The following is a 25,967-nucleotide window of genomic DNA, read 5'->3' on the forward strand; positions in this document are numbered from 1 at the left end:
AGCTAAGCTACCAGCATTTTTTTTTTCTTCAGATAGGAACAATATGCAAAGCCTTGAAGTTTTGGTTAACTCTGCATGAAAAGAAATAATAGGCAACAACTACTCATCATGTAATAATTACTACAGTCAGATTCCATCTCCAGCCTTCCATCATAAAATATCTTATAGTGGAAGAATTACCTCAAAAAATTTCATAGATGGATATATGACCTTTGTACAAACCACATGCAGAAGGCATCAGGGGTGGAAAGGAAAAAACAAAACATAAGAACATAACACAAGAAAGGCTAATGTTACAACGATGGCTTGGCACTGTCCCGCACAACACTGGAGATTTATTATTCACAAACATGGCAATATTTGTGGTGTACAAAGCAAACTGTGTCTGTACCAAATGCATACTTAAAATATTGCAAAGGAACTATTTTCTTACGGTTCTATAAGCCTTTAGCTATTATACTTTGAAGAGATGTGAAAAAAGCTGTAATATAGAACAAATGTATTCATATTCCAATAGACTATCTAAACACAGCTTCGCTTTTCTCTCAAATTCATTTGACTACAAGCATTAGTGTTCAGTTGCTTTCAGCAGTGGTTACATGTCTGGTGGCAGAACTGCTGAAGCCAATTTACATAGCTACCATCTATTACTAGCCTCCAACTCAAGTGATTAAGACAAGTATTTCTTAAGTGCTTGTTCCTTCCTTGCACTGATTTCTTTCCTGTGCCAGCTCTAGCATTCACTCAACTGCAGTGAAGGGGATCAGAGACTTGATCTGGCAGAGAAAATGACCCATAGGAAGCGGTTGTTATCTCAAGTCAAATCAGGTCTCTTATTTCTTTCACTGTACAGCCACAGAAATGCTTGTGCTGGCACAGAGGAAGCAATGAAGGTGAAGTGGTCGAACAGCAAAAGTGCAAATCTGAGACATAAAATCTCCTCTTAAATTCCGCTACAGGTTAGGGACTCCTCTGCCATCCAGATCACAGTCTGTATGTAAACATACACCCTTTTATTCCACCTTGGACTGTGAAATAAAGCAAGTGAGGCACAGGCTTTCTTATTTCTGCCAACTGTGTTGTGGAAACAACTACAGCAAAGGGATGGGAAAGGCAGCAGGGGAATGCCAGCACTGTAAGTCACCGTAGCTGTTTGAATCAAGGCCCTTAGACAAGAGAAATAATAAAGCTTCACAGAAAGTTTCAGTACTAGTTTGTGATACCCAAGAGGTTTAAACATCTGTTTTCTTTTGCTCTAGAGCAATCTGAAAGTCTTTTGAACATACCATGTTGATATACATCTAAAGCAGTTCCCTTCTCTTAGTGAAAGGACAGGCTTGATTAAGATCTCTTTATCCCACAGGACTCTATGCAGAAGCTGTATTACTGAGAAACTACAAAAACATACATTTTACTTCAATCCTATTTCATGATTTAATGAAAAGAGATAAGTACTGGAAAAGAGTATGAGAAACAAAGCAAAATTGTACCACCAAGTATACCACTGTCTTGCAACATGAGTGACAAATAGATCAAAAGCAGCAGTTCAATCCAAGCAGTGTGTTACATTGAATTTAAAATACGAATGAAAGTATGTCCCCTTAGGACTTCTAAAACACCATATTTTTAAGTCATTATCAGTATTGCAGCGTAAAACAAGTAAACAAAAAGTCTTAAGACTATGCACATATGAGACTTAGCTTTTCCCTCTCTTGCCTCTTTCTTGGGCTTTCAAGACATCCTGGCAGTTCATTTCAAGCTTTTCCCTTAACTGTGACTATTAAAACATATGGTAAAATTCCAAAGTTTTCAAGTTATCACAATATTCTATGCAAAACAGAAAAATGGAAAATAAATTGTAATCTCTAGGAAATGCACTCAATTTTTGCCCTAAAGGCAAGGACAGACATAAGTATACTTGTAAGGTACTACAAGCTGCAAGCTTCCTTTCATATTTCTGTTGATACCAATTACCAGTAAGTACAACAAGCCAGTAAGATATAGGCGAGCTTTAGAGATATTTCACATTGTAAGTACAATTGCATTTCATGAGTTAAACAATTAAAGCACAAGTGTGATAACTTTTACAGTGCAAGTATATGATGACAACTCCTCCTACTGGAAGCACATCTGATGCGGCAAAATTCAGAAAACCCCAGATTTCCTAGGCTTTTGCTGATACTGGCTAGCTACACTTTTTTCCCCTCTACCAATTTAAACTAGACTCATCCAGCTTTTCAGTACTATAGAAAAATACCTATGCGCTTTTAAGGAAGATGAAAATCACTTCGCTTTAAAGTTTGCTGCTCTAATTGCATGGCATGGTTTATTTATACACATAAATGAGAATCAGGTTTCAAATTAATTTAAACCAATCTCTTTCTCTAGGACTATGTCTCACCATTACCTCATAACTTTGGGTGGTGCTGATATGATGTAGAGTAACTTACATGTATAGTGAACAAGAAAGTTCTGATGATTTACTGGTGCTGAGAGTGCAGCTCACTGTGGCTCCTTTTTGTTTCCTCTTTTACTCATACTTTGTATCAGCTGTGCCAGGAATGATTTCCATGTGAATGAACCCCCTACATTTATCTGAATAGGCTACTCTGTTCAACCCATTCCATCTCCAAGGGCTCAGACTGTCACAGACATTACACATGCTGCTCAGCCAGAAGCTAGAGGAGTGGGTTTTACAATAACAGCTCAGAGCAGACAGCACCAGTAAGAATATGCAGTATTATACGATATACTGAGCAGACTATCAAGACTCTCGTTCATTTATTTTAATCCCCAATTTGCTTCATGTTTCCTTGTTCAAATCACTGTTTTAAGCTATAATAATCACAATATTTTTGGTAAAATTTTGACAAATTGTTGTAAAAGACTTAAGGATACCAAATTCTTTGAAGAGAAACATGAGCATAAATACTGTCAGCACACTAAACACTGAAGTGACACATCTAACCTGGACTTTTTAGGTCAGTCCCATGTTTAGCAAATCTACAGACTACAGTGAAAAAGAAAAAAAACATTACTCAACTTGTATATGCTGTTCTGGCCAATGTTTATGTAAAGATAAAGAGTCTACAAAATACTAATCTGGATTTAAATACATCCTGACTCAGCAACCACACAACAGATTACCATTCACAGCTAATTAAAGTGTCTGCTTAACATCTACTCAGGCTATTGTGTCAGACTAATTCAGTTATATGGAATATGTCTATGGGGTTTTCTCCTTGTGTTACAGTTCTATTTTCCATACATTTCATAAATAATACCACAAACATGGAGTTACTCTATCCTTACATCAGACTTCAAACCAAGTATTTTCAGTTGGTACGTAGCCAATACCCATCATCAGTAGCTTACAAGAAAGAATTAAGATAGCGGTTCATCATTATGGACTGCTTATGGAAGGCATAGACTAACCAGCCTTCATCTACCTTCCTTACGTAACAGAAGTATAACTTTCTCCACTCCATAACACCAACATATTTTTAATTATTAAGCTAACCAGAAGCTCTAGAAGAGAAGCAGCACATTTTCACGTAATCTTATTCAAGGGGAACATACTGCCACAGATGTCCTGGATAGCAAAAATATAAATGAGTTTAAGAGACAGCATGTGCAAAGGAAACAAAAAATCAAAACCTATTTAAAACAAAGACACTGAGACAACCAAAATCTCTAAAAAAAATCCTTCCCCAATAAACAAGGGTAATAAATAGACCTGTATAGTTCTTACAACACTTTTATAAGCATAAGCTTGTCCTATAAAATGACTGATATGCTTTTGGTTTGATTCAACATCCCCACAGATGTTGCAAATTTTAAGTGTATTTATGCAATGCAGACTCTAGAGAAATAAACAGAGCTAAGATCATCATACACTTCAACAGGAACTGTCAATCACTACAGTCTAGTAAGTCTTTCCTCCTTTTGTATGTCTATGTGGTCTTCTGTAGCTAGATGAGAATTCATTTTACCTGTACCTGAAGCCAGTCACAAGCAGCCTAAGTGTCAGTGTAATGCTGAACTTGCGCCAGTATGCACTGCTGGAAAGACTCCACAGCTGCTTCTCATCTTGTACAGCCAGATCCTATAATGCCCCAACAGGAACAGACTGTAAACATGTATCCCACATAATCAGAAATCTAGTTAAAGCTAGCACGCTAAACTCTCTTCAGGGAGAGGGGATCAAGAGAAAATGAAGTTACAGCTGTGATTCCAAACTAAAATTTCACTGTAGATTAATCCAAGTAAAAAAAAACCTAGTCCTACTCCTTTCAATTCCACAACCAGATCAACCCAGGAATTATTCACCTCCATCACAAGTCTGATGTTTGCATGGTCAAATGCTAAACTGGATATGTGAAATGGTCCTCTTCTACAAAACAAACAACAAATGCCCCTGCTAAGAGGGCATTTTTCAGATGTGCTGATCCAGAACCACTCAAATAAAGAGCCTGTCTCAAGTCCTTTAGCTACTTCAATAGGTTTCTGCAATATTTTATCACGGAAGATTCATCTTCACCTCTTCTGCCCTGAGAATGGCCAGTAGTTCTGCTGTGTTTTTTTTATAAGGCTGCTCAGAACATGTACACAGACTTCTTGAATCAAGCCCCACTGTTTTTTGTTTCCTTTTGGGTGCTTTAATTTTTATGGTAATTTAGGTCTTTCTTCCAAATTGTTCTACAAATAATGTAACTTCTTTTAAAAGGCTGAGGCATTCACATGACCAGTTAACTCTAGTTACCAGGTGCTATCTAATCTACCAAATTACACTTGTGCTAAGAATCAAACTGGCAGCAGTAATAATAATAACCAAAGCAGAGCATAGGAGTGTGTTTGCTGAATTATGACCAACAGACATTCTTTTTTCAAGCTCTGTTCACTATGCCCCTATATTGCTGTTTATTGCAATGTTAGCAAAAGAAAGGACTACTTTGACACTCCTCACATACACCAGCACTAAATAAAATCTTTCTAGCTTAAGACAGTGATAAAGGTGGTTTGAACAAATGAGCAAACCACCAGCTAATTTTGCATTGAAATGGATCAGAACAAAAAACTCAATTTTTCTGAGTTTGGTTTCTCCTTTTCTGCAACAGCTTGAACCTCTCTGCTCTGCAACCTGCCTTTGCTCTCACATACATGTGTACTTACTGCTTCGCTGCTCTAACCTTCTAAACTGTGTCGTTAACAAAAGGAACTGCCTCTTCCTTCCTTCCTTCTCTCTTCCTCCCCATTAGTCTGGTACCCCAAGCTGCAATGCCAACCTGGTATGTTTCCCTAGCCATCTTTGCACTCATTTTTGTTGACTTTTCTTTTACAATTTCAAGCACAACCCCTAATGTAAACTACTTCTATTTATTTAAAGAGGAAAAAACATTAGACAAAACATTTCATGTTGACTACTCAGCTTATAACTGTTCCAGTTATGTACTGAATCTCACAAAACCAACAGAAGTGACAAAATATACTTAATGATAAGATCTAAGAGAACTACATTCCTGCTAGGCCATGGTGCTAGGCCATGGTGCTTTCATTTAACATTAAAGGTTATTCTGTAGTTGTTTTTTTTTACAGTAAATTAAATTACTCTGAAATAAAAATGTATCTTCCTTTAAAATCATAGCAAATTATATTTTGTTAGAAAAGTTCCTGGTATTATTTTTAAAGCAAATGACTGGCAAAATCTGCTTAAGATGTCTGGTTACCTAGTAAAGGTAATAAAATGATAAGAACTGCTTCGGGATTAACAGCAGAACATAACATATTAGCTGCTATCTCCAGATATCCTTCATAAAGCCACATTAACAATACAACAATAACAAGCAATAACAATACAAATGACAGAAGTAATAAACTTTGTGTAATGTAAAATTTGGTTGTAAATTCAATTCCCTCAGAAAGTAAAACAGCTGATTTCTTTTTAAACAACTTATAATTTCACAGGAAAAGAAAAAGAGTGAATTTCCTGAAGATGATCAATAATCACAGAATCACAGAATCAACCAGGTTGGAAAAGACCTTTAAGATAATCAAGTCCAACTTTTCCTCCCAGTCTAGTAATAAACCATGTCACTGAGGGCCTCATCTACACAGTTTGTGAACACCTCCAGGGACGGTGACTCCACCACTGCCTTTGGGGAAGAAACTGTTCATAATATCCAGTCTAAACTTCCCCTGGTGCAGCTTGAGGCTGTTTTCTCTTGTCCTATCCTTTGTTACTTGGGAGAAGAGATGAACCCCCACCTCACTACAACCTCCTTTCAGGTAACTGTAGGGAGCAATAATGTCCCCACAGAGCCTTCTCTTCTCAAACTAAACAACCCCAGCTCCTGCATGGAATCATTTTTGTTGGAAAAGGCTTTAAGATCATCAAGTCCAAATAAGCAGGTTTATTAAAATAAACTATTATATTCAGTGAGGATGATCCATACAGCACAGGGCACAAAGCTGGAACAAATGTAGTTTTAACTGAAATTAGTATTTTAATTTTAGATTGATGTTCTCTCCCTCTTCTAAACTGAATGTTCTTGCCTACATGATATTTAGGGCAACAACTCACAAGACCAGGCAATCTGCATTGAGACAGCTAGCAATAAAAAAATATCTGATTATCATTAAAACTTGGGCTAAAATTTGCAACAGTCCAGAAGCTGCTCTATGAGGAGTTCAACCGCAAACAGCAGTAGGAGTCATAATCTCATCAGCTTTCTTAGTAAGTCAATCTGCCTCTAAGAGTCTTACAGATCCTTTACTTACAAAATTCTAGAATCTGATCATATGTGCAGAAAGAAATTGAGTATTTTTACACTACAACTCTGGACCCAAAAAGCTGGCCAGCTGAAATGTGAAGATACTTGGGTTCCAGCTGGAGAAAACAGTGGCAAGTCAGGAATCTTTGAATCAACTAAGTTAACCTGCAAAAATGCTATCAGTTGTATTTTTGTGAACAGAAGGCAAGTCTGATAAATAAAGAACTTTCTTTCACTCTGAAGATACAGAATAGCAGTGCCAGGATTCCTAGGGCCAGATAAAAATCACCACAGGTAGATAACAAAGTCCTGATCCAGACTAAACTTGCAATGCCAATTCAAATTTGTTCAAAGTATTTTTGATTAATTTTGTGGTATCAAACTCCATTCTTTAAGGCTACACACCAGTTTTATTGTTCTTTCTGCAGACAGCCCAAATGATTTATTTCTTCCCAGCCTCCTCCCGTTTACTTCCTACTCCCCACACATTCCCCAATAGTGTGGCTGCATTCAAGCCATGCACCACCATTAAATGAAGGCTAGATTCTGCTGATTTCTCAGTCATTACCACTGAGCTTCCTCCTTACCTGCTGATTTCTGTACTGCAGAATTCCTCATAACAAGCTTCCATTGACACTGTGCTGTGTGCTGAGCCTCTTCATCAGAAAGCTTTCCAGCCTTACCTCACCATATTGAATAGCAATCTGCTGCAATAACAGCATGCATGCAGAAACAGCAGAATCCATGCTGCTGCAGTAAAGGACACCACCAAGTAGAATTCTGGCTCTCCAGATTAACTAACAGGACTCAGCTGTGATTGAGAGTAAAGGTTATTGCATCAGCCAAGCTCCAGATTTGCACTAATTCTGAAAAGCTGAGTGACACAAGTGTGGCTTAGATTGCATTAAATCCCAATGCATTGCAGGTGAAGCACTTGTAGGTCTACTTTGCCTTTGAATACATTAGGTCTGTAATCTTGGAACTACCAGATAAGCTCCTCATCAGAAATTTTATGGTTTATTAAGTATAAACTAAAAGAAGTGCTTCAGTGCTTTTAAACTCTGAATTTAACTCTTTAAACTCTTCCTCTGGCATCTGTCTGAAGCCTTATGTATTCTCATCAGAAGAGCAAAAGAAGACAGCTGTAGTAGAAGACTGTAGTAGAAAAGAAGACATTAGTAACAGCAGCTCTCCTTTGACATATTTTTCTTCATTTATACTCCACCTATTTCAAAGACATTCCGTGTTTACAATACAATAGTAAATCTGCACACAAAAGTAACACAGACTTCTACATCTGCAGTAGTATTCCACAAAAGGAAACTAAACCAGAACCTAGCTCATGTCCTGTCCTGAGGGGCTTATTAAATAGACAGGCTTTTGAAGGGAGCCTAGATTAGGCTCACTGTGGGGGAGGGACTGTTCTCTGCTGGAGCAAGAGGGTAAGCAAGCTTCAAGACTGACAGAACTGCATTGTAAAACCTTAAGTTTATTAGCACAAGCATACACGTTAACCTTAAAAGTCACACTAACATTAACCAAAACATCCAGAAATCTGACCAAAGTAGTGCACAAGTTTGTAATACCGTAATCATTGTACTGTGTAGTTGCAAGAGGACCATTCTGAAGTCTCCCAAGTACATTAAGCTACAATATAAAGAAGTATTTCCATAAGATACTTAACACTATAAGGCAAATTTTTGCTCTCAGTTCTAATGGCTGGCCAACTTCGTGAATGCTCCTTAACTCTTGTTCTCAGATTGAGACAACTACCTCAGTGATATAAAGAATAGAAATGCCCCAACCAGCTCATACATTCAGTAGAATCTGAGCAATATTTTTGCGAATGAAAAGAATGCAAAGAAATGAAAAGAAAAAGGTCCAAAAATGAAATTAAAATTGACAATGAAAAGAAAAAGGTCCAAAACATTATGGTAAGTAATTATAGGTTTTCTTTAAAGTTACTAATAACAATCAACTGATATGGTTATATACCATACAGATCATAGCCTTTCTATTTCTTCGATAATTAAGTCAAGAAAAAAACCTGAAAATAATTCATTCTGTTCTCCCAAAAACTTTGTATAAAAAGTGCATTCCATTACAACAGGGTATGTTATTTTCTTAGAAAGCTATCCAGACCTAATAGGAAGTTAATAAATATAAGGCAATTCTATGACATAATCCAGTTAAAGATAATTGCACAAAAGATCATTCTCTACAACAAATAATGTCTCATGTATTCTCACTAAGGAATATTTGGCATAGAGTTTGTTCCATTAACAAAATGTGTGCCAGATTAGGTGTTCACCCATATTTCTGGATCTGCAAAATGAACTTTACCTACATGTCAGTTACTTATAACATAACTATACAATTTAAACGAGAACCTGTGGACAATTTCAATGGTCATACTGAAATAATCCACTCTTTGATCTAATTATAAATTCAATTTATAATTTTTAAAGGAAAGCTTCTGAATAATAATTATTTAGAAACTGTTTTCAATGTCTTATGCAGTGAACAAAAAAGCCATGATCTATTCAAAGGAAATCCCTATTTTCTTGATTTAGAAATCAAAACAGTTCTATTTTTCTTCTAAAATGGTATCTGCCTGCATACAAAGAGAGTCCTTTTTTAAAAACCAAAACCAACTTACAAACACCCAATGCCCCCAAAAAGCCCCAAGACAACTCACAGTGCTTTTCAGTCTGCAATACCTTTTATATTAGTGTTACAATAGCATATAAGAGCCCTCATTTAGTGTCTGGGAGAACAGTACAAAAAGAGACCAACCAAACTGAAAAAAGGAGGACAGTGTATGGAGGAAATGAAAGGCATTTATTAAAAACAGAGCTTTGTCCTCAATCTAAGATAGAAAATGTTGATGACGATGGAGAACTTCAAAAGCACAACCATATGGAATTCAGTAACTGTTAGCTATTGTTCAAAACCAGTCAACTTGTACTGACTCTCCAAAACTACTGCTAGGTTCTATAGCTGAAAAAATATTCATGCAACAGGGAACTGCTATAGCAAGCCTAATGATGAAGGGATTAGAATTTAAAGTGAGAGCACTGGACTTTCTTTGATATCATAGTTCAAATCCCAAGCCAGACAGTAGGATAAATGAGCCAGGGGGCCTTCATTCATTCTCCACCAAACAACACACCACAAAAGATCCATACATTATGCCAGAAAAATGCTCAGCAAGAATTAGTGGCCTTGGAAACAGAAATTCCTGACTCAGAGTCTGGTGGAAGGTCACTGTTCTAACAGTGCAAAGTTCACTTGATTTGCATTTGATATATTGATATGCAAAGGAATTTCTGAGTTGTTTAGGCTCATTTATTTCTTGCAAATGATCCAAAGATGGAGGCAAATATTAATCTCTTTGATTCCATAGCTTGGTGGAAAGGCAACTAAAAAAGAAATTCTTCACGTTACTGAAGGAGCTACTGAAAATATATAGACAAAATTTTTTTTTCATTTCTGTTAAATTAAACAAGAAAGTATCTGTATAAAGGAAAACAGAGTCAGATTTAAAGTTTCCAGTTTCCACACCATTACTTCCCTATAAATTAATAAACCTACATCCAATTTGTTAGTTCAGATACTGCTTAACAGCTTCAGAAAATCCCTGTCAGTTAATTAAACATGAACTGATGTTTACTGATTTGATACCCCCACCTTTATTTCAAAACAAACCTAAGATACATTTATTTTCTGTTTTATTCCATGATGCTTGAATCAAATGAGATTAGACACAGTTAAGAAAGCAGCACTAATCTGATGACACTACTCCAACAGATAGTGACAGGCCTTTCATTAAAAACATACAGAAAAGACTCCAACAGTGACTAGATTATTTTCCTTCTTTCCAGAAATCCTTTTATATGACAGAGAGTTCTTAGTCTCGCATCTAATTATAATTCCAATCATATAATCCACTGCAAAGGATTATGCAATCCTTGCACAATTTAGAGATGTAATTTACTGCAGAAACCAATAATGCACTTAGATATGTATCTTCAGTGCAACAAATCAAACAGATGAGTCTCTAAACATTGGCACTGATGACTCCAATCAGCTGCTGGGGCACGAAAAAAAGTATTACGGGCATGAAATTAATGGTTGCTTTCAAGAACGTTAGACTTAGCTGTTGAACTCAGTTTATTACTGAGTGTGACCAAAGGGGAAGGCACAAAAAGGCATTTGCATTTTTATGAGCACTTGATCAAATGCTTGCACACACAGAGGACATTCACTGATCTGGCCCACCATCATAATGATTGCAAACTGCTGAAGGATTTTCCTCGACTCAAGTTTGACAAATATTGTCTGAGAGTGTCCTTTAGCCACATACATGTATCTTTCCCTGGCTGGTTGATGAACTAAAACCAATTGTAGAAATACAGTTCTCAAGCAGTAGGGACTATGAGGTATGGCATTCTTTATCATTTGAAAGTAAAAACAACCTAAAAACATCTAATTCGTATGTATCTTGTAATTTTTACCATCCAAGGAACAAAGGCACAGCATCTCATTTCTTGAAGTAAATTTCTAAGCTCATAAAACTTCCTCTATCACTAGTACCTGCATTTTGGTTCCCCTTGTGTTGAAGCACACTAGCTGCAAGACTTTGAGGAAATAAACTTCAAGAGAGGAACACAGGACTGCTAAGCCCAGGCAAAAACATCACATAAGAGAATTATAAAATTAATTGCACCATGAGGTCTTACCTAAGAATGATGAATATATTTCGAAGTTCTTACTAACTTCCTCCTTTGCTGAGAGAACGGCATACAGAAATATAAATCACAGCCTCTGACCCCTGCACATACAACTGAAACCAAGACAAGCAAAACAAAGACGTGACATTAATTGCTGCTGTAGCTAAGCAAAGTTTATCTGCATACTTGAAAAGCTTCCTTATGACAGTGCCAGCCACTGGTGAGAGGAATGTGTTGCTGTCATCATAAGGAAAACTTGAATCAGGGGCATTCCAGTATGACAATATCATGGTGGTGAACACGCAAACAAGACAAGGATGAGAGATAGAAAAACACCAACATTTAGAAAAGATATATTATGTGTGTAAATATTTTACTAACAATCTGTGAATATTACATTGCATTTCGGCACCCTCTAGTGTTGACTGGTGCAGAGAGTTAAAATTCTGAGAAAAAAATCCAATCCATAGAATCACAGACACATAGAACATTTTGGGTTGGAAGGTTCATCTAGTCCAAACCCCCTGCAATAAGCAGGGATATCTTCAATTATATCAGGTTGCTCAGAATCACATCCAGCCTGGCCCCGAACATCTCCAGAGATGGTTCATCCACCACTCCTCTAGGCAGCCTGTGCCAGGATTTTTAACACCCTCATTGTAAAGAATTTCTTTCTCACATACAGCCTGCATCTCCCCTCTTCTAATTTAAGACCATCATCCCCTGTCCTATAGCAACAAGTCCTGCTAAGAAGTCTCTCCCCATCTTTCTTATAATGTTACTAATTGTGGAGATGCTCCTGATGTACACACAAAGAACAGGACTCAGTATTCAAAAGCACAAAATTGGTGCTCCAAGAATAAGAAATATGCAGAAGCACTAGAACTCAATGCATGCAACTGTATAGCAAGAGGTCCATCTGAATATCTAAGAAAATCCTTATATTTTTTACACAGTTTCCCGAAGATTTACTCCTCTTTGCTTAAAATGAGTTATTTACCATTAAAAGGTTCTTTGTTTTCAGTTATATCTTTGCTAAAAATAAGATTACTACTGCAACATTAGAATGAAAACCTCCTTTTAGTATGGCTCACTCTATCATCACTCACAAAGAAACTGATGCTTGTGCCATGACTGCAACATTTTTCCAAGAGCAGAAACAAGTACAGTCATGTGAAATGAGCTCTAAGCACTCCTACTGTAGAAGTGGGAAAGCAGACATTACACCAACTGGGTATTACCACTACTGTTTTCCTAAGCCTTTTCTACTATACTCCAAAGGTATTAGATCACAGACATCTACATGCAAACTTGTCCACTTAGCATGTTTCAAATCTTTTCAATCCCTCTTTTTCTCTCTCAAAGAAATCACTGCATCTTTTCACTTGATAGTAAAGTTAACTTATAACTATCAATTACAAATGAAAAACCTATTCTACATATTCCTGTATTTTCCCCTCAAGATTATCCCTTATTTCTTCAAAGGCATCTGAAAACATATGTTAAAATAGGATTAAGTTTATTTTCTAAATAATTAAAATTGAGTGAGTGACCAAAAAAACCCAAACAGATTCTAATGCCTGAAAAACATAAAATAGCCCTGAAAATTATACAGCATGAGAAGATTCCCTGCATTACTTAACTTGCGAACAGAAAACACATTCAATTTTTGTGAAAAATGCAGACCATGTAAAATCTTGTTATAAATAATTTTATCTCAAAATATTACATTATTACAAAGACTATTTTAATCTTATTCTCTGTGGATTTGAGATTACCCCTATTATATAATCACATTCTTTTTAATTCTGAATTTTAAACCCCATTATTAGTCTATTGAGGAATAACTGCCACAATTAAGATCCAAGATTAAGATCTTTCTAAATTTTAAACCCACAAATGTTCAGTTCAGAAACATCTGTGAGCGCACATAATGACTTGTTATTAACCAGCGAATACTGTGCATAACAAGAAAGACAGTACCGACGAATAAATATACATACAACAGCTCTTACCAGAAAAGGAGGTTATCATGGTCTACTATGTGCTCTTAAAATGCAGAAGCTTCTTGGCAAAAGACACACCTTGAGAATTCCTGTGCCCAATCAGCAGTCAGACTTGCCTAGGAGACAGCAGCTGAATCGCAGGGAACATAACTGAGCAGCAAGTTTCTTCCCCCCTAAGTCACAGCTGTTTACTGTGTGGAGTGAATTTTTTCACACCTTTTTTTTTAACTATTATAATTTTTTTTCTACTAAGTGAAAAACTTGCCAACTACTTGCCAATATGCCATTGTGAAATACAGAAGTTCCTGCTTATGACTCAGAGTTTCACAGGATATTTCTTAAAAAATATTTCTTACAAAAGACTGATTAAAAAAAGGTTACTTATAATTGGAAGAAAAATGCAAAAAAAAAAAAAAAAAGAAAAAAATACAAATCACCAAAAACCACAAACCCAACCACTCTCCCCCAAACCAACCAACAAACAATAACAAAACTGACATGCTTACATTAGTGTGAAACTATGCACAACCTCAAAACAGCCTCCAACAATCCAGAGCTCAACAAATTAATAGGAAGAGGTCAATTTATCTACTTCAGGCATCACACTATATTCTATTATGTATTATTTGATTATGGGAGCCACTTAGGAGTTTCGGTTAGGATCATTCCCCACTCACCTGGGTTGTATATCTGCCCTGAAAACATCGATACACTCAAAACCTAGATGTGCAATTGCATCACTTTCCAGAAATTTATCAAAGTGACTTTTTTCTTTAGCTGTAGGTGTACTCACCCTGATCAGAAGATCACTGTATTGAGGGGTTAGTGATCTGCATAGCAGGCGCAGGCCAGTTTTGTGCTGCATGTACAGCTTGGTTGTCAGACCTGTGCTGTGCAGCACATTCCCCTTGGCTGCAGGATAAACTCATCCAGCTGGCTGTAACAGAGGAGCCTGCAGGCAGCTCCCACTCAGTACTAGCTATTACACCACCTGTGTGTCCTTGTCTTTAAAAGTGCAGCAAACAGCTCTCAAGTGAACCAACTATCTGCTTGACAATAGAGATGAGAACTAGAATTGGTTTTAAAACACCCTGTAAGAGCTCAAAAGGCTAAAACATCAGATGACCTTTCCATGGACAGGATCTCCCCATGTGCTCAACTCTCATTTGAGACATGTTTGATTCCACAGAACTCCACATCTGGAAGGACATAAAATTGTCAGCACTATCCTTTTTCTTTACAGCATGAGCGCCAATAAATGGTATTTTACAACGCTCAAATCCATAATGAACCAGTATCTCCTGGTACAAAATAGGTCACTAGACTGCTTTTAGGTATAACCCCAAGGAAGAGAGGTATGATGTCTGGAATGTTAAAATCTATAAATTGAAAAGTAATGATTTTATCATTTATGTAAGTACATTAAAGCTAAGATGCAGATAGCTTGCAGTTGTAAATAAAATATTAGCACCATCAAAATTGCTCTCCATATCCCAGGTCTTAGTTTCTCCTTCACCACTTCTTTTGTTCACCTGGCCCTTCCACTGTACTCTGACATCTTCCAAGAATTCTAAAGTAATCCCTCTAACCCATAAGGCCTCTAGAGAACTAATACCTATTATATAGCAACTAATACCAAATACAAAACCTGCCAATTTCCCTTCCAAACTAGCCATGAATAGTGTTTGAAGGTAAATTAATAAGCTGTATTCCCACTTTTATACATACTTCACACATAATAGCATACATTCTCACAACGCTAAAAAAAAAGCGAGTGATGATTTTGTAAAAAAGATCTTGAATAAAAGCCGCTTGTAACAAACTGTGATTTGAAATGTCACTGAGCCTGGATGTAAAAGTCTACCCAAATATCTCTGATTGTTTTGCTTTCCTGCAGAAATGACTGGTACCTATTATTAATTTGGATATAGTTTTATATCAGTTCTGAATACAGGAAATGAATTTCTTGGGTTGTTAAGTCAATGCTTACTGCTGCCAGCATTTTGGAAATAAAAGTAACCCCCTGAAAGAACAAAGGACATTATTCAGTGCGAGAACTGAGGAAAATTCACTGCTGATTTAGAGTGGCAGAGCTGACTCTGCGCATTCATCACAAAGAAGCTTCTGTGTTGGTACTGCCTGCACAGAAGAGCCTTTGATGTGGAGCTTTTCATTTCTTCATACTGTAACTTCTGCAGGGTGATAAGTTGCATTAACTTCAATGACTGGTTTGATGAGACAAAATTGGAAGGAAGAATACAGGACAATGATGAAACAAGGATCAGTTATAAAAATCACTTGCTAGTTCAATGTTCCTCTACTGTGGCTATAAAGAGATAAAAATGTTTTCCTGATAGGTCACAGAAGTGTAGAATCTGAATTGTGTTCTGCTTTTAACCTAACTGCAAAACCCTAACATGGCACTCACTTATACGTTACCTAAACGAGCTCCAAAACAAATTTTGTGTGGTTTCAGAATACTAAGTGTTTGGTTTTTTTTGCATCTGTAAGTCTCGAAGCATTGACCAAACTAGAATATTCTATACCATATTACACTAGTATACAAGGCAGCTGCCTATTTACATAGAAATTCCAACGAAGATTCTCGAGAGCAAATTTTAATTTCATGGTGTACAGGGGACTGTCCTTACATTACATCTATCATCTTAATTATATGAAAAATTAAGTCTTGCAACTGTAATATAAATTAGCCAGATTTCAAGATGGCAATCCAGCTGTGCTTTGCCACCTGAAACTCCATCTGTGTGCTGTGCTCAGGGCAGCACTTTCAGTAGGCCACAACTCAGCTCGTTAAGCACAAACATCCAGGCCCTACTCCTAAACCTCAGGTGCCAGGACCTTGCGCTGGCATCACCTACACATCGCTGCTTACCAGAACAATGCCACCAGCATGACAATCCACCCTTGCTTTGCCACCTAAAACTCCATTTGTATATGGCTTGAAATAGTGGTGCTCTGAGGCATTACAGAAACCAAATTTGAAAGCACAACCCCCTGACCCTACCAAATCTGCTGAAGTGAGCAACTCCAGAGAAAATGCTTTCATTACCGGAGCATGAGAAAAACACGGCACCCAAGAGTCTCGACCCTGAGAGGCCAGAGCCACCAAAGAAGCTCCACGTCCCCATGAGGCCTTGCACAGAAAGCAGCCGTGCTCTTAAGGCGCAATCAGCTGATTTATAGGGGGCGGTGCTAGGAGGGGTGGCTCTGAGCGGGTAAAACACCGCCCTCGGGGCGTGCCGAGTAGGGTACAGAGAGGTTGGTTGCGCCGGCAGGTGAGGACGAAGGGTCAAGTAAGAAAGTAGGGGGAAGGGGTGGACTCAGTTCTTGGCCGTAGGGACGCTGCTCTGGAACGGCATTTTCTCCACAGAAAGCGAGGAAGACTTTTTGCTGGCCAGGAAGGACAGAGTGACCCAGGCAGAGGTCCTTCATAAGCATGCAGCTGGGCAGGCATCTGGCTGCAGTGAGTGCCAGAGCCTGTCGGCCATGTTAGACGGCGGCTGTGTAAGATGGCAGCAGGTTGATGATTTGCTCTGTGGTGGCAGAGCCGTAGGAGAAGGTGGATGAGCTAAGGGGCATAAGGGAATCTGAGAAGGAGGCTGATTGGTGGACTTGCACTCTTATTGTCCTTGAGAGTAGCAAGCCAGCCACCCAAAACAGCTGAACTTTAGGATCCCCTGCCTTCTTGCCACTGGGCAGATGGAAGGAACCTAGGAGACAAGGGAGGTTGGAAATGGGTTACTCCTATCCCCCAGCTGCATGACCTTCCCAAGTACCCCTTTACAATACATAGGAGGCCCTGGTACTTGGGCATCAGAAAAGTGAAGAAGGTGATCATAGAATCACAGAATGGTTTGGATTGGAAAAGACCTTTAGATCATCCTGTTCCAACTACCTGCCACGGGCAGGGACACCTCACACTAGACAGGTCACCCAAGGCTCTGTCCAGCCTGGCCTTGAACACAGCCAGGGATAGAGCATTTACCACTTCTTTGGGCAACCTGTTCCAGCGCCTCACCACCCTCACAATGAAGAACTTCCTTGTATCCAATCTGAACTTCCCCTGTTTAAGTTTTAACCCATTCTCCCTTGTCCCATCACTACAGTCACTGATGAGGAGTCCCTTTCCAGCATCCTTGTAGGCCCCCTTCAGATATTGGAAGGCTGCTCTGAGGCTGCTCGGATGATAAAGGATCATCCAGGTTAGAAATGTTCCCACAGAAAAGTGAGAGAACACCTGATTTTAAGACTGGCTGTACTATAAAAACAGAAGAGTGGTGGTGATCAGTGACTCCACACTAAGGGGAACAGTGGGCCACATATGAAATCCTGATCAAGAAAAAGAAAAATCTGGAAAGTGAAATACCTCCTTCAAAAGCTGCCTTTTCTGCTGAGAAAGAATGGGAATGTCCCTGCAGAGCTGGAAATGCTGTTTGTGTGTGATGTGCTGCTGCTGTGGGTTCCGCCAGCAGAGCAGGATGCAGACTTTTGTCCTGGCTGAGTTACTTATGGGTGTGATGGGGCGAATACTTGTTTTTTTTCCCCTCAGAATGGCTCACAAAGTGTTGATGCATTGCAGGGATGTCTTGTGCTCTGATTTCTTCTCCCAGCTTGATAGTCCTGTATTGTTTAGAGAGGAAGTTGCTGTGCAGGAGGTAAGTTACGCTTGCAGTTACAGACTTGGTTTTCTTCTTGCAGGGCCTGTGACATTGCTGTCACATGGGATGTTACTGTAGAGCTTGTGATCCCTCAGAGGACAATGATCCCCTCTGCTGTGTATCCTGGAGCAATCCTTCCCAAAATAGATCCACCTCAGGGTGTGTGCTTTTGGGTTTCTCTTCAATAACGTGTATGTGTGTGTGAGTTGCAGCTTGCCTGCTCGCTGCACTTCAGCACAGTGCCAGGGTGTAGTTAGTCTCTGACCTGGGCAGGTTAGAGAGTAAAGCCAGTATCAAACTCCATTCTGAGCATAAGGCCAGGATTTATGTTGCAGCAGTGGTTTCTGGCTCTAAATTCTGGGAGCTCATCCATCAGAAATACTAGGGAAGAAGGAAGCTTGGGGTTTATTCCCTCAAGAAAGAGCGAATGAGTAACTCAGGAACTTAGGACAGTACAACATGAAGTGTTTCTGATGGAGGTGGTGGGCTTACAAACACTAGAAAGCCTTCACCCTGGAGTAGTCTGTGTCAGTCACAGCCCACATGTTCAGGAAAGGCCAATTTTAAAGGATTTCACAGAGATGTTGCTGAAGGATTGGCAGAATGTGCCCTTTGGAGGTGAGAAACTGCAAAGAGTTCCCAGCTGTGTAGCCCATGAGGCAGGATCTCTTTTGGGGATATCATTTGTCACTGTTCTTGAATCTCAGAAGTAAATACCAGGACACAGAACCAACATGTTTAGCTCCAGAACAGTAATGAAAGGGCACCTAGTGGGTATAAAGGGGCACTTTGTGCTCTCCTTTCTCCTGTGTGGCTTAACTGCCGTTCTCTGTCTCTTACTAGATGAGAAGGTAACAGGAAATGATTTTTGGCCATGGTGATTTTCTTTAGCTAGTGACAACTGGATGGATGGTAGCTGGAGACTGAGTTAGAGTCAGGTAGGAGGAAAATGGGCCTGGGGTGACTTTGCTGGTGTCTGTGGGGCAGGGACCATTCTCAGGGCAGAGAAACAAGGGCAGCATTACTTCTAGAACCTGACTACAGGAGCTCAGGGGGCTCAGCAGCAGAGGCTGGGATGGAAGGTGCAGTGTGAGTGCAGAGGAGTTTGATCTGAGACACGCAAGACCTTTGACATTTCACTTCAGCATGCCCATGTTGCAGCCATAGTGCTTCAGAGAGGCTGCAGCAGAGGTGCAAGGTGAGTCCTGGACACCTCTAAGCTCATCTCTAAAGATCCTGCTTTACAAAAGCAGCCAGGATCCAGTCTGGGCAGGCAGGACAGGGGCCCAAATCCCACTCCACACAGATTTCCAGCAGAAACAGCTCCCGTGGCTCTGAAGGGTTGGGGTTAGGTCTGGTTGGAGTGAGGGTGAGGGTTTGTTTCCAGCTGCTGGAAATCCATCTGTAGGGGGTTTGGAGGGTGCAATCTTTCTTGCCTTAATTTCTCACTCTATGTCTCGAGATGCTTTACTGACTGACCGTGGCTGGGAGGGGAATGACTATGTACAACACTGATGAGGAAGTGATGGTTTTGTAGAACTGGAGTTTAGAATTCCATGGAGCAAGAAATTCCTTCAAGCTCCCAGGGCTCGAGGAGAGGTAGCAGACTGATCAGTGACCCTTCTGTGTAAGAGGAAGGGTAACAACTAGCTTCAGAAAGGGGAGCAAGGTGGGTGTGATTTTGACAAGAGCAGCAAAACAGGTGACAACTGTGTTCCTACAAGAACTTGGTTCATGGTAAAACTAAAACTCGCCCAGAGAGACCCTTATTCATAGGATGTGCCATTCCCCTCGAGAAACATGCACCTTGCTCTCCCCTATTCCATGTCCCTGTGCTTTGAGCAGCCTGGAATGCTGTGATGTTCCCGCAGCACCTCCCTGCTTCCACAGCTCGTGTTTTCCCAGCACCCCGCCTTTCTTTTCACCTCACAGCAACAGGCGCCGCTCGTCCGCTAGGGGGCGGCACGGCACCGCTCCCCGCCCACCACTCCTCGCCATTGGTCGTTCCTCCCACCCTCACCCCAGGTGCCGGCAGCCGCTGATTGGTCAGTCGGGTCCGTAGCGGGTGCCCCCTCGAGGCTACCGCTGGCCCCTGTGTGCGGTACGACTAGCAGCCGCCAGGGGGCGCTGCGGCGGCGAGAGCAGGTACTGGATGGTCCCGGGGGCTCCTGGCGGAACGGGACCTGTCGCGAGCGGAGTCCGGCTCCAGGCGATCTGCGGGTCCCGCCGTGCCCCTGGCGAATCCCGGGCCTGGGCTGGGGCGCGTGTCCGGGCCCGGCGGGTCTCCCTGAGCGGGGAGAGCTGAAAAGGGGGGCGGGTGCAGTCCTGGTAGCTCTGGGGTAAAGGCTGGCGGGACCCTGGGTCCGCTGCAGCCGCCCGTTGGCGGGGTCTGTGTTGGGGGGGCGGTCCCTGAGCTGCACACGGGGACACTACAGCTGTCCCATACGATGTGCTTGGGGTCGATACTGTGCCTTCGGGAGCCGTGTCCGGGATCCCCTGTGGTGCAGTTAATGCTTTGTGTGTGTGTGTTTTAAGGTCCTCGTGTGACGCGAGTGCTGCTGGATTGGCCACATCCTGGAACGAGACACATTCTCTGGGCTGCACCCAGGGAATTTCCAGCCCTGGACAGGCCAGGAGGCTTTGGGCTGTGCAGGCTGGACGTTCCCGGACATGACCTTGGCACCGGAACTCCTCGCCTGGATGAGCCATGTCTGTCCCTGCACAGGGATGGACACATGGATGGGCAGAGGAGCCCCAGCCATGCTGGGTTGTGCAGAGCCACAGAAGAAGGAGAGCTGCCTGTGCTGAGGCCGATGCTGCCACCTGCCCTGTGACAGTGAGGAGTGCACACCTCCAGGATGGACATGGCCACAGGTTGGGGATTTGGGCCCTGTTTTGCTTTTGGGTTCATTTCTGGGTTGGGTTTGGTTGGTTTGGGAAGTGTTTTACTTGTTTTGATGTTGCTTGACTTGGGTTTAGGTTTTGATTTGGGTTTGGGTTGGTTTGTGTGTTGGTTCAGGCTTCCATTTCTTTCAGGCCCAGCTCCTGTTCATGTGCAGCTCCAGCTCACAGACACCTCTGACCAGTTTGAGCTCCCAGGAGCTGACTGTGCCACATCTGTCCCTTCACAGGAATGGACAGAGGAGCCCCAGCCACAGTGTGTGGTGTGTGAAGCCCCAAGAAGCAGTCGGGCTGCTGCCCCGACACTGCTGCTGCCCTTGCCTGCACCTGCCCGTGGTGATCCAAGGGCTGTACAGGTTCAGCTTGGGCACAGCTCCAGGTTTGAGCCTCCCTTTCTTCTTGGTGGTGGGGTTGTTCTGAGGTTGTGTTTGGTTGTGAATGTCATTTGGTTTTGGGTTTGGATTTGGTTTGACTGGGTTTGGGTTTTGATTTAGGGTTTGGTTGTTTTGTGTGTTGGTTCAGGTCCCCTTTTCTTTTAGCCACAGCTCCTGGACATCTCCAGTTCAGTTTTGGCTACAGCTCATGTTGCTTTCTGCTCTGTGTTCAGGTCCATCTTGTAGACGGCTCCGCCTTATTTGCAGTTTCATGTCAGTTGTTTGCCCCCACAACAGCTCGATTTTTTTGCAGCTCCAGCTCATTTATAGCTCAGGCTTGACTGCAGCCTCAGGTCTCTGTTTCTGCCCCCTTTTTTTTTCCAGGCCCAGCCTCTGGATGGCTCCAGTTCCATTGTGGCTGCAGCTCATGTCCATTTCTAACCCTGTTTGCTGTTTCAGCCACAGCCCCAGTCAGTTACAGCTTGTGTTTGTTCGACTGAGGCTGGCCTGTGGCCAGGTCAGAAATCAATCATTGTCATGATATGCAGATGAATATAACCTGTCATAATTGCTCACTGTCCAGCTCTGGGCTAACGAGCCCCCAGGACTCCTGTGGTTGTACATGCCTTGAGTAAATAAAAAGTTGAAGCCCAAACAAAGTGTGAAAAGCACCTTTCGCCTATCTCAGATGTTTAATGCAGCCTGGTGCAGGCCGGCATCCCAGCATTTGGGAACCAACGCGACTGCACCCCACCACCACCCCTATCCCACAGCCCAACAGTCCCCGGTCCAGCCCTGACCCCAGAAACACCTCATGGCGGCTCGCTTCTGAGCCCAAAAGTGCAGGACTTGGGTTCTGGCCCAGGCACGGGGCCGGGGATCTGTTCTAAGCCGGGAAATGCCTGGCTGGGTACGGCCCCGGCCCCGGCCCCGGCCCCGGCCCCAGGTCGCGAGCACCAAAACACCCTCCCGAGACCCGAACCGACCCTGACTGAGCCGCAAACTGGCCCTAGTTGAGCCTCGAACTCCCAAGTGCCGTGGGACGGCCTCGGGAGCCCCGGCATGGCCGGGCGGTGCTTGGGAACTGGCTGGGAGGACCCGCGGAGCGAGCCCTGCCCCGGGTGGCCGCCAGCGCGTCGAGCGAGGACGGAAGTCACCGGCTCTAGACCTCAGGGCTTTATTCCCAGAGCCCCGCCGCACCTCCGTGCGCTCCCCACCGGGCCCCGACCCGCCCCCGGGCCTCACCTGGGCCCCCCTGGGAGAGCCCGAACCGGCCGCTGCGGCGCCGGTGGTGAGCGAGCCACACAGATGGCGGACAACGGCGGCCGCCGGTGCTCAAATCTCCTCCGCCCCGCTCCGCGCAAGTTCTCGGAGCTCCGCCTTTCGGCCCTGTGCTTGCACTGGCCGAGGTTGGGAGGTTTAGTGACCGTGTTCTACGCTCCCCGCGGCCCTAGCGGTGCAGCGGTTGTGCCGGCGTCCGTTTCCCGGGGGGCTTCGTGGCAGAGCTGTTCCTGGGGCACGGCCGGTAACGAGGAGCGGTGTCCAAGATCGGCGGTGTCCTAGCTCGTCGCTGCCCGCGGCCGCTGCTTGCGCCGGGCCGGGGCTGTCCCGCCGGGGCTTCGGGCACAGTACGAGATCGCGGAACGAGGGTGTTGGCTTCATGCAGAGGCCGAGCCAAGACGCCCTCTAGCTGCTTGCTTCTCCAGGACAGCACTGCAATAGAAGGAAGGACCCCTCCGTGTCTCAAATCACCTAACACAAGCAGCGTGTAATGTCACCAAGCAGAATCTGTACTCTCCTATTTGTTCATTGGGGGTTGTTTCCACTTGGGCTGTGGCTGGGAGGAAGTGCTCAGCTGCACTGGGACACCATTACCTAGCTCATCTTCCTGAATTGTGCCTCTGCTTCTCAACAGTAACTCAGTAATAGGCTAGGTATGCTGGTATTTATAGCCCACCTCAAGACATTTGCTAGCTCTTCCCTAGTCAGTAGGCTTTACTGAAGATGTTTAGTAATATAGTAATACAAGCAGAATCCCTTAGCCTATAGGATCCCTCCTTTCAATAACTTGTTTTGATGATAGCATTAATATCTATCCCTTGCAGACTCGTCTTAGCTGAGACAATATGGCCTGCATTTCAGCAGTAGCAGTTACCTGCAGCTTTTCCATTTCAGCTTGAGCTAAAGACATGTTTAGCATTTCTAAAGACTCACATCTCTTCAAGGAAATGCGTGTGCTACATAATAGAGAAATGAAACTAAATTACAGATCATATGCATGTGATTTATTCTAGGGTAGATTAGAAATGATATAAAACATCTGTCCTCAAATGCTGTATTCTTTAAAAGTCACTTTGGAAATGACTGAATAGCCTGGAGATGGAAGATTGACAATTATGATTGCAGACAACTTTTGGCTTTGTAAACTTTACTGTCTTCTCCCTCATCTGAAATGCTCTGTGCCTGCTTTAATCCCAGTAGTGGGTTTTTTTCTTACAAAAGGAAGAAAAATTAGTCTGGTATGTGAGACTGTAACAGGGGAAGGGGGGGTGTTAGGAAAATCCACATATCCATCTGTAAATCAGCCCTCTACAATAGTTAGCTGTATGCACTTTGGGAGCTCCGTTCTCCACAGCACTGTTCTGGTTTTAGGTTGGCATAAGGTTAGCTGTAAATAAGGCTGAAATATGGACAAATCTTTTTAGTCCCATCATCTCCAAAAAGGCAAAAGATCAAAGAAAGAAGCTATAACAGAGAAGAATAATCTTACACTTGCCTAAAGAAAACCTTCTTTATGTAACTCACACTAAAGGCAGCTTTCTTTTTATGTGTTGGCTATGAGATGGCACGTACTCTACCTGTCCTGCGTGATAGTGGCACTCCTTGATCTGCCTGCTTATAGCCCTGACCAGTGCCCATGGTACTGCTGACTGGAATCAGAACACTGTTGAATAAGCTTTCTTCCCTCTGCTTGGGGCTATGGTAAGCAAACAGGAGTCTGTCTGGTGACTGTTCTCTATTTTCCTGACTCTGCAACTCTTCTGTGCTCTGACTGATCTAGGTGAGAAAAGGCAGCCCTACAGACAAACAATGGAACCATCCTCACGTTGAGCCAGTCCTGAAGGCTCAGTACGGCAGCAGCTTTTATCTTGTTTTGCAGAGCTTTTCAGTGCTGCAGCAAATGAGAGAGGAAAAGAATGTGGCATCTCTTTTCACACTAGACTTTCCTAGGTGGTGGTGGTGGCAAGGTGCCATCAGTTTTGTGGAGGAGGAAGGTGCACATCCACCCCTAGTTTGGGAGAGAGACCACGTGCACAAGTTATGCAATCGTCTTGAATTTAGATTGCTGACCAGAATACTCTCCAAGTACTGCTTCACTATTTACTGCTTTATAGACCTCAGTGCAAGAATTCTATTACAGCCAGAAAGTTAACACAAAGCCAACCAATCACCCATACAATCCAAGTGAATCTATCTACAAATCCAGGCATCTCTCTGTGAATAACCTTTGGTATCATTCATTTGGCCTTATTCCTGAATGTAGCTCTGTACACAAACCTCCCTCTTGGGTGTGGAAACATATGTGGCTCCATCTGTCTCACAGCTGGCGGTGCCTTCTTGCATAATAATTGTGCAGAATCAAAAACAATGTAAGAACTCACCATCAACACTAGAGAGGCTTGCACTTTGGCTTACTTTTCTAATATATCTGTAAATATATAGCCAAATGACCACATCTGTTGTGGAGCAGAATACAACCCCATAAAACCCCTCATGTACTTCTCTTTTCTCCACAAGCCCAAGGCCACAGGCCCTTAGAATCAGAACAGCCAACGTACTTCCTAGTTGTGAGGACAACCTACTTCTCAGCACATGCTCTGATTCAGTGGTTAAGACTACATATTAAACAGCAGCCTTGGTGATAGCACCTCTGACTACTGGAGACATCATTGTTTGGGGCCTATAAAACAAGGGTGGGAGCCAAATTTATCCCCGCTGCCCGGAAAAAAAAAGATACATACAACAAAACCACATCTGAGAAGGATGAAACCATGGTATTTACCAAGTGTATTGGAGGAAAACAGGATATTTACAGCCTGATGGTAGAAGTCAATGGATAACTACTATAGTTTTATGCCACAGATGAGACATTGCCAATGAAGAACTCAGGAGATAGCATGGTTAGGTTCCATTTGGAGCCTGAAGAACTGGAAGTGGCACACTGAGATTTACCCAGTTTCATTCAAATTGAAGTATTTTCTTCAAACATATGTGCATTACGGCCAGCTTCATTCTGCATGTTGAAGTCATGCTGATATAATTGGAACAAACACTGAAAAGTGAATGAGGTTAAAATTCCCACTGCTTTCTGTAAACCGGTTTTTAACGCTGATGTTTTCACTCAAAAATCCAGTGTCTGCTTTCTAAAAAACAAGTTTGAACACCAAAATTTTCACTGGTCATGTTTGGGATATACTGGATATAAACATAACCAGTGAGTTGG

At 42.1% G+C, this 25,967-nt stretch overlaps 1 protein-coding gene across 2 annotated transcripts in view; it reads right to left on the bottom strand.

The window, feature by feature from the left end:
* BCAR3 (BCAR3 adaptor protein, NSP family member) overlaps positions 1-14,412 on the bottom strand; it is a 97,927-nt gene extending 83,515 nt beyond the window's left edge. Inside the window, exon 1 of one of the 2 annotated variants that reach the window (XM_062613193.1) lies at positions 14,303-14,412. Coding sequence is in view for 1 of the 2 variants with exons in the window: in XM_062613191.1 (XP_062469175.1) it covers positions 7,358-7,388 (31 nt within the window). In the remaining variant the exon portion in view is untranslated. Of the gene's footprint in view, positions 1-7,357; positions 7,500-14,302 lie in introns of those variants that run through there. The other variant, XM_062613191.1, reaches the window with a different exon arrangement.
* Positions 14,413-25,967: the final 11,555 nt, after the last annotated feature.

This window comes from Pezoporus occidentalis, unplaced genomic scaffold (genome assembly GCF_034315485.1).
Source record: "Pezoporus occidentalis ecotype Australia unplaced genomic scaffold, CSIRO_AGI_Poc_V1 ctg164, whole genome shotgun sequence".
NCBI classification, from domain to species: Eukaryota; Metazoa; Chordata; class Aves; order Psittaciformes; family Psittacidae; genus Pezoporus; species Pezoporus occidentalis.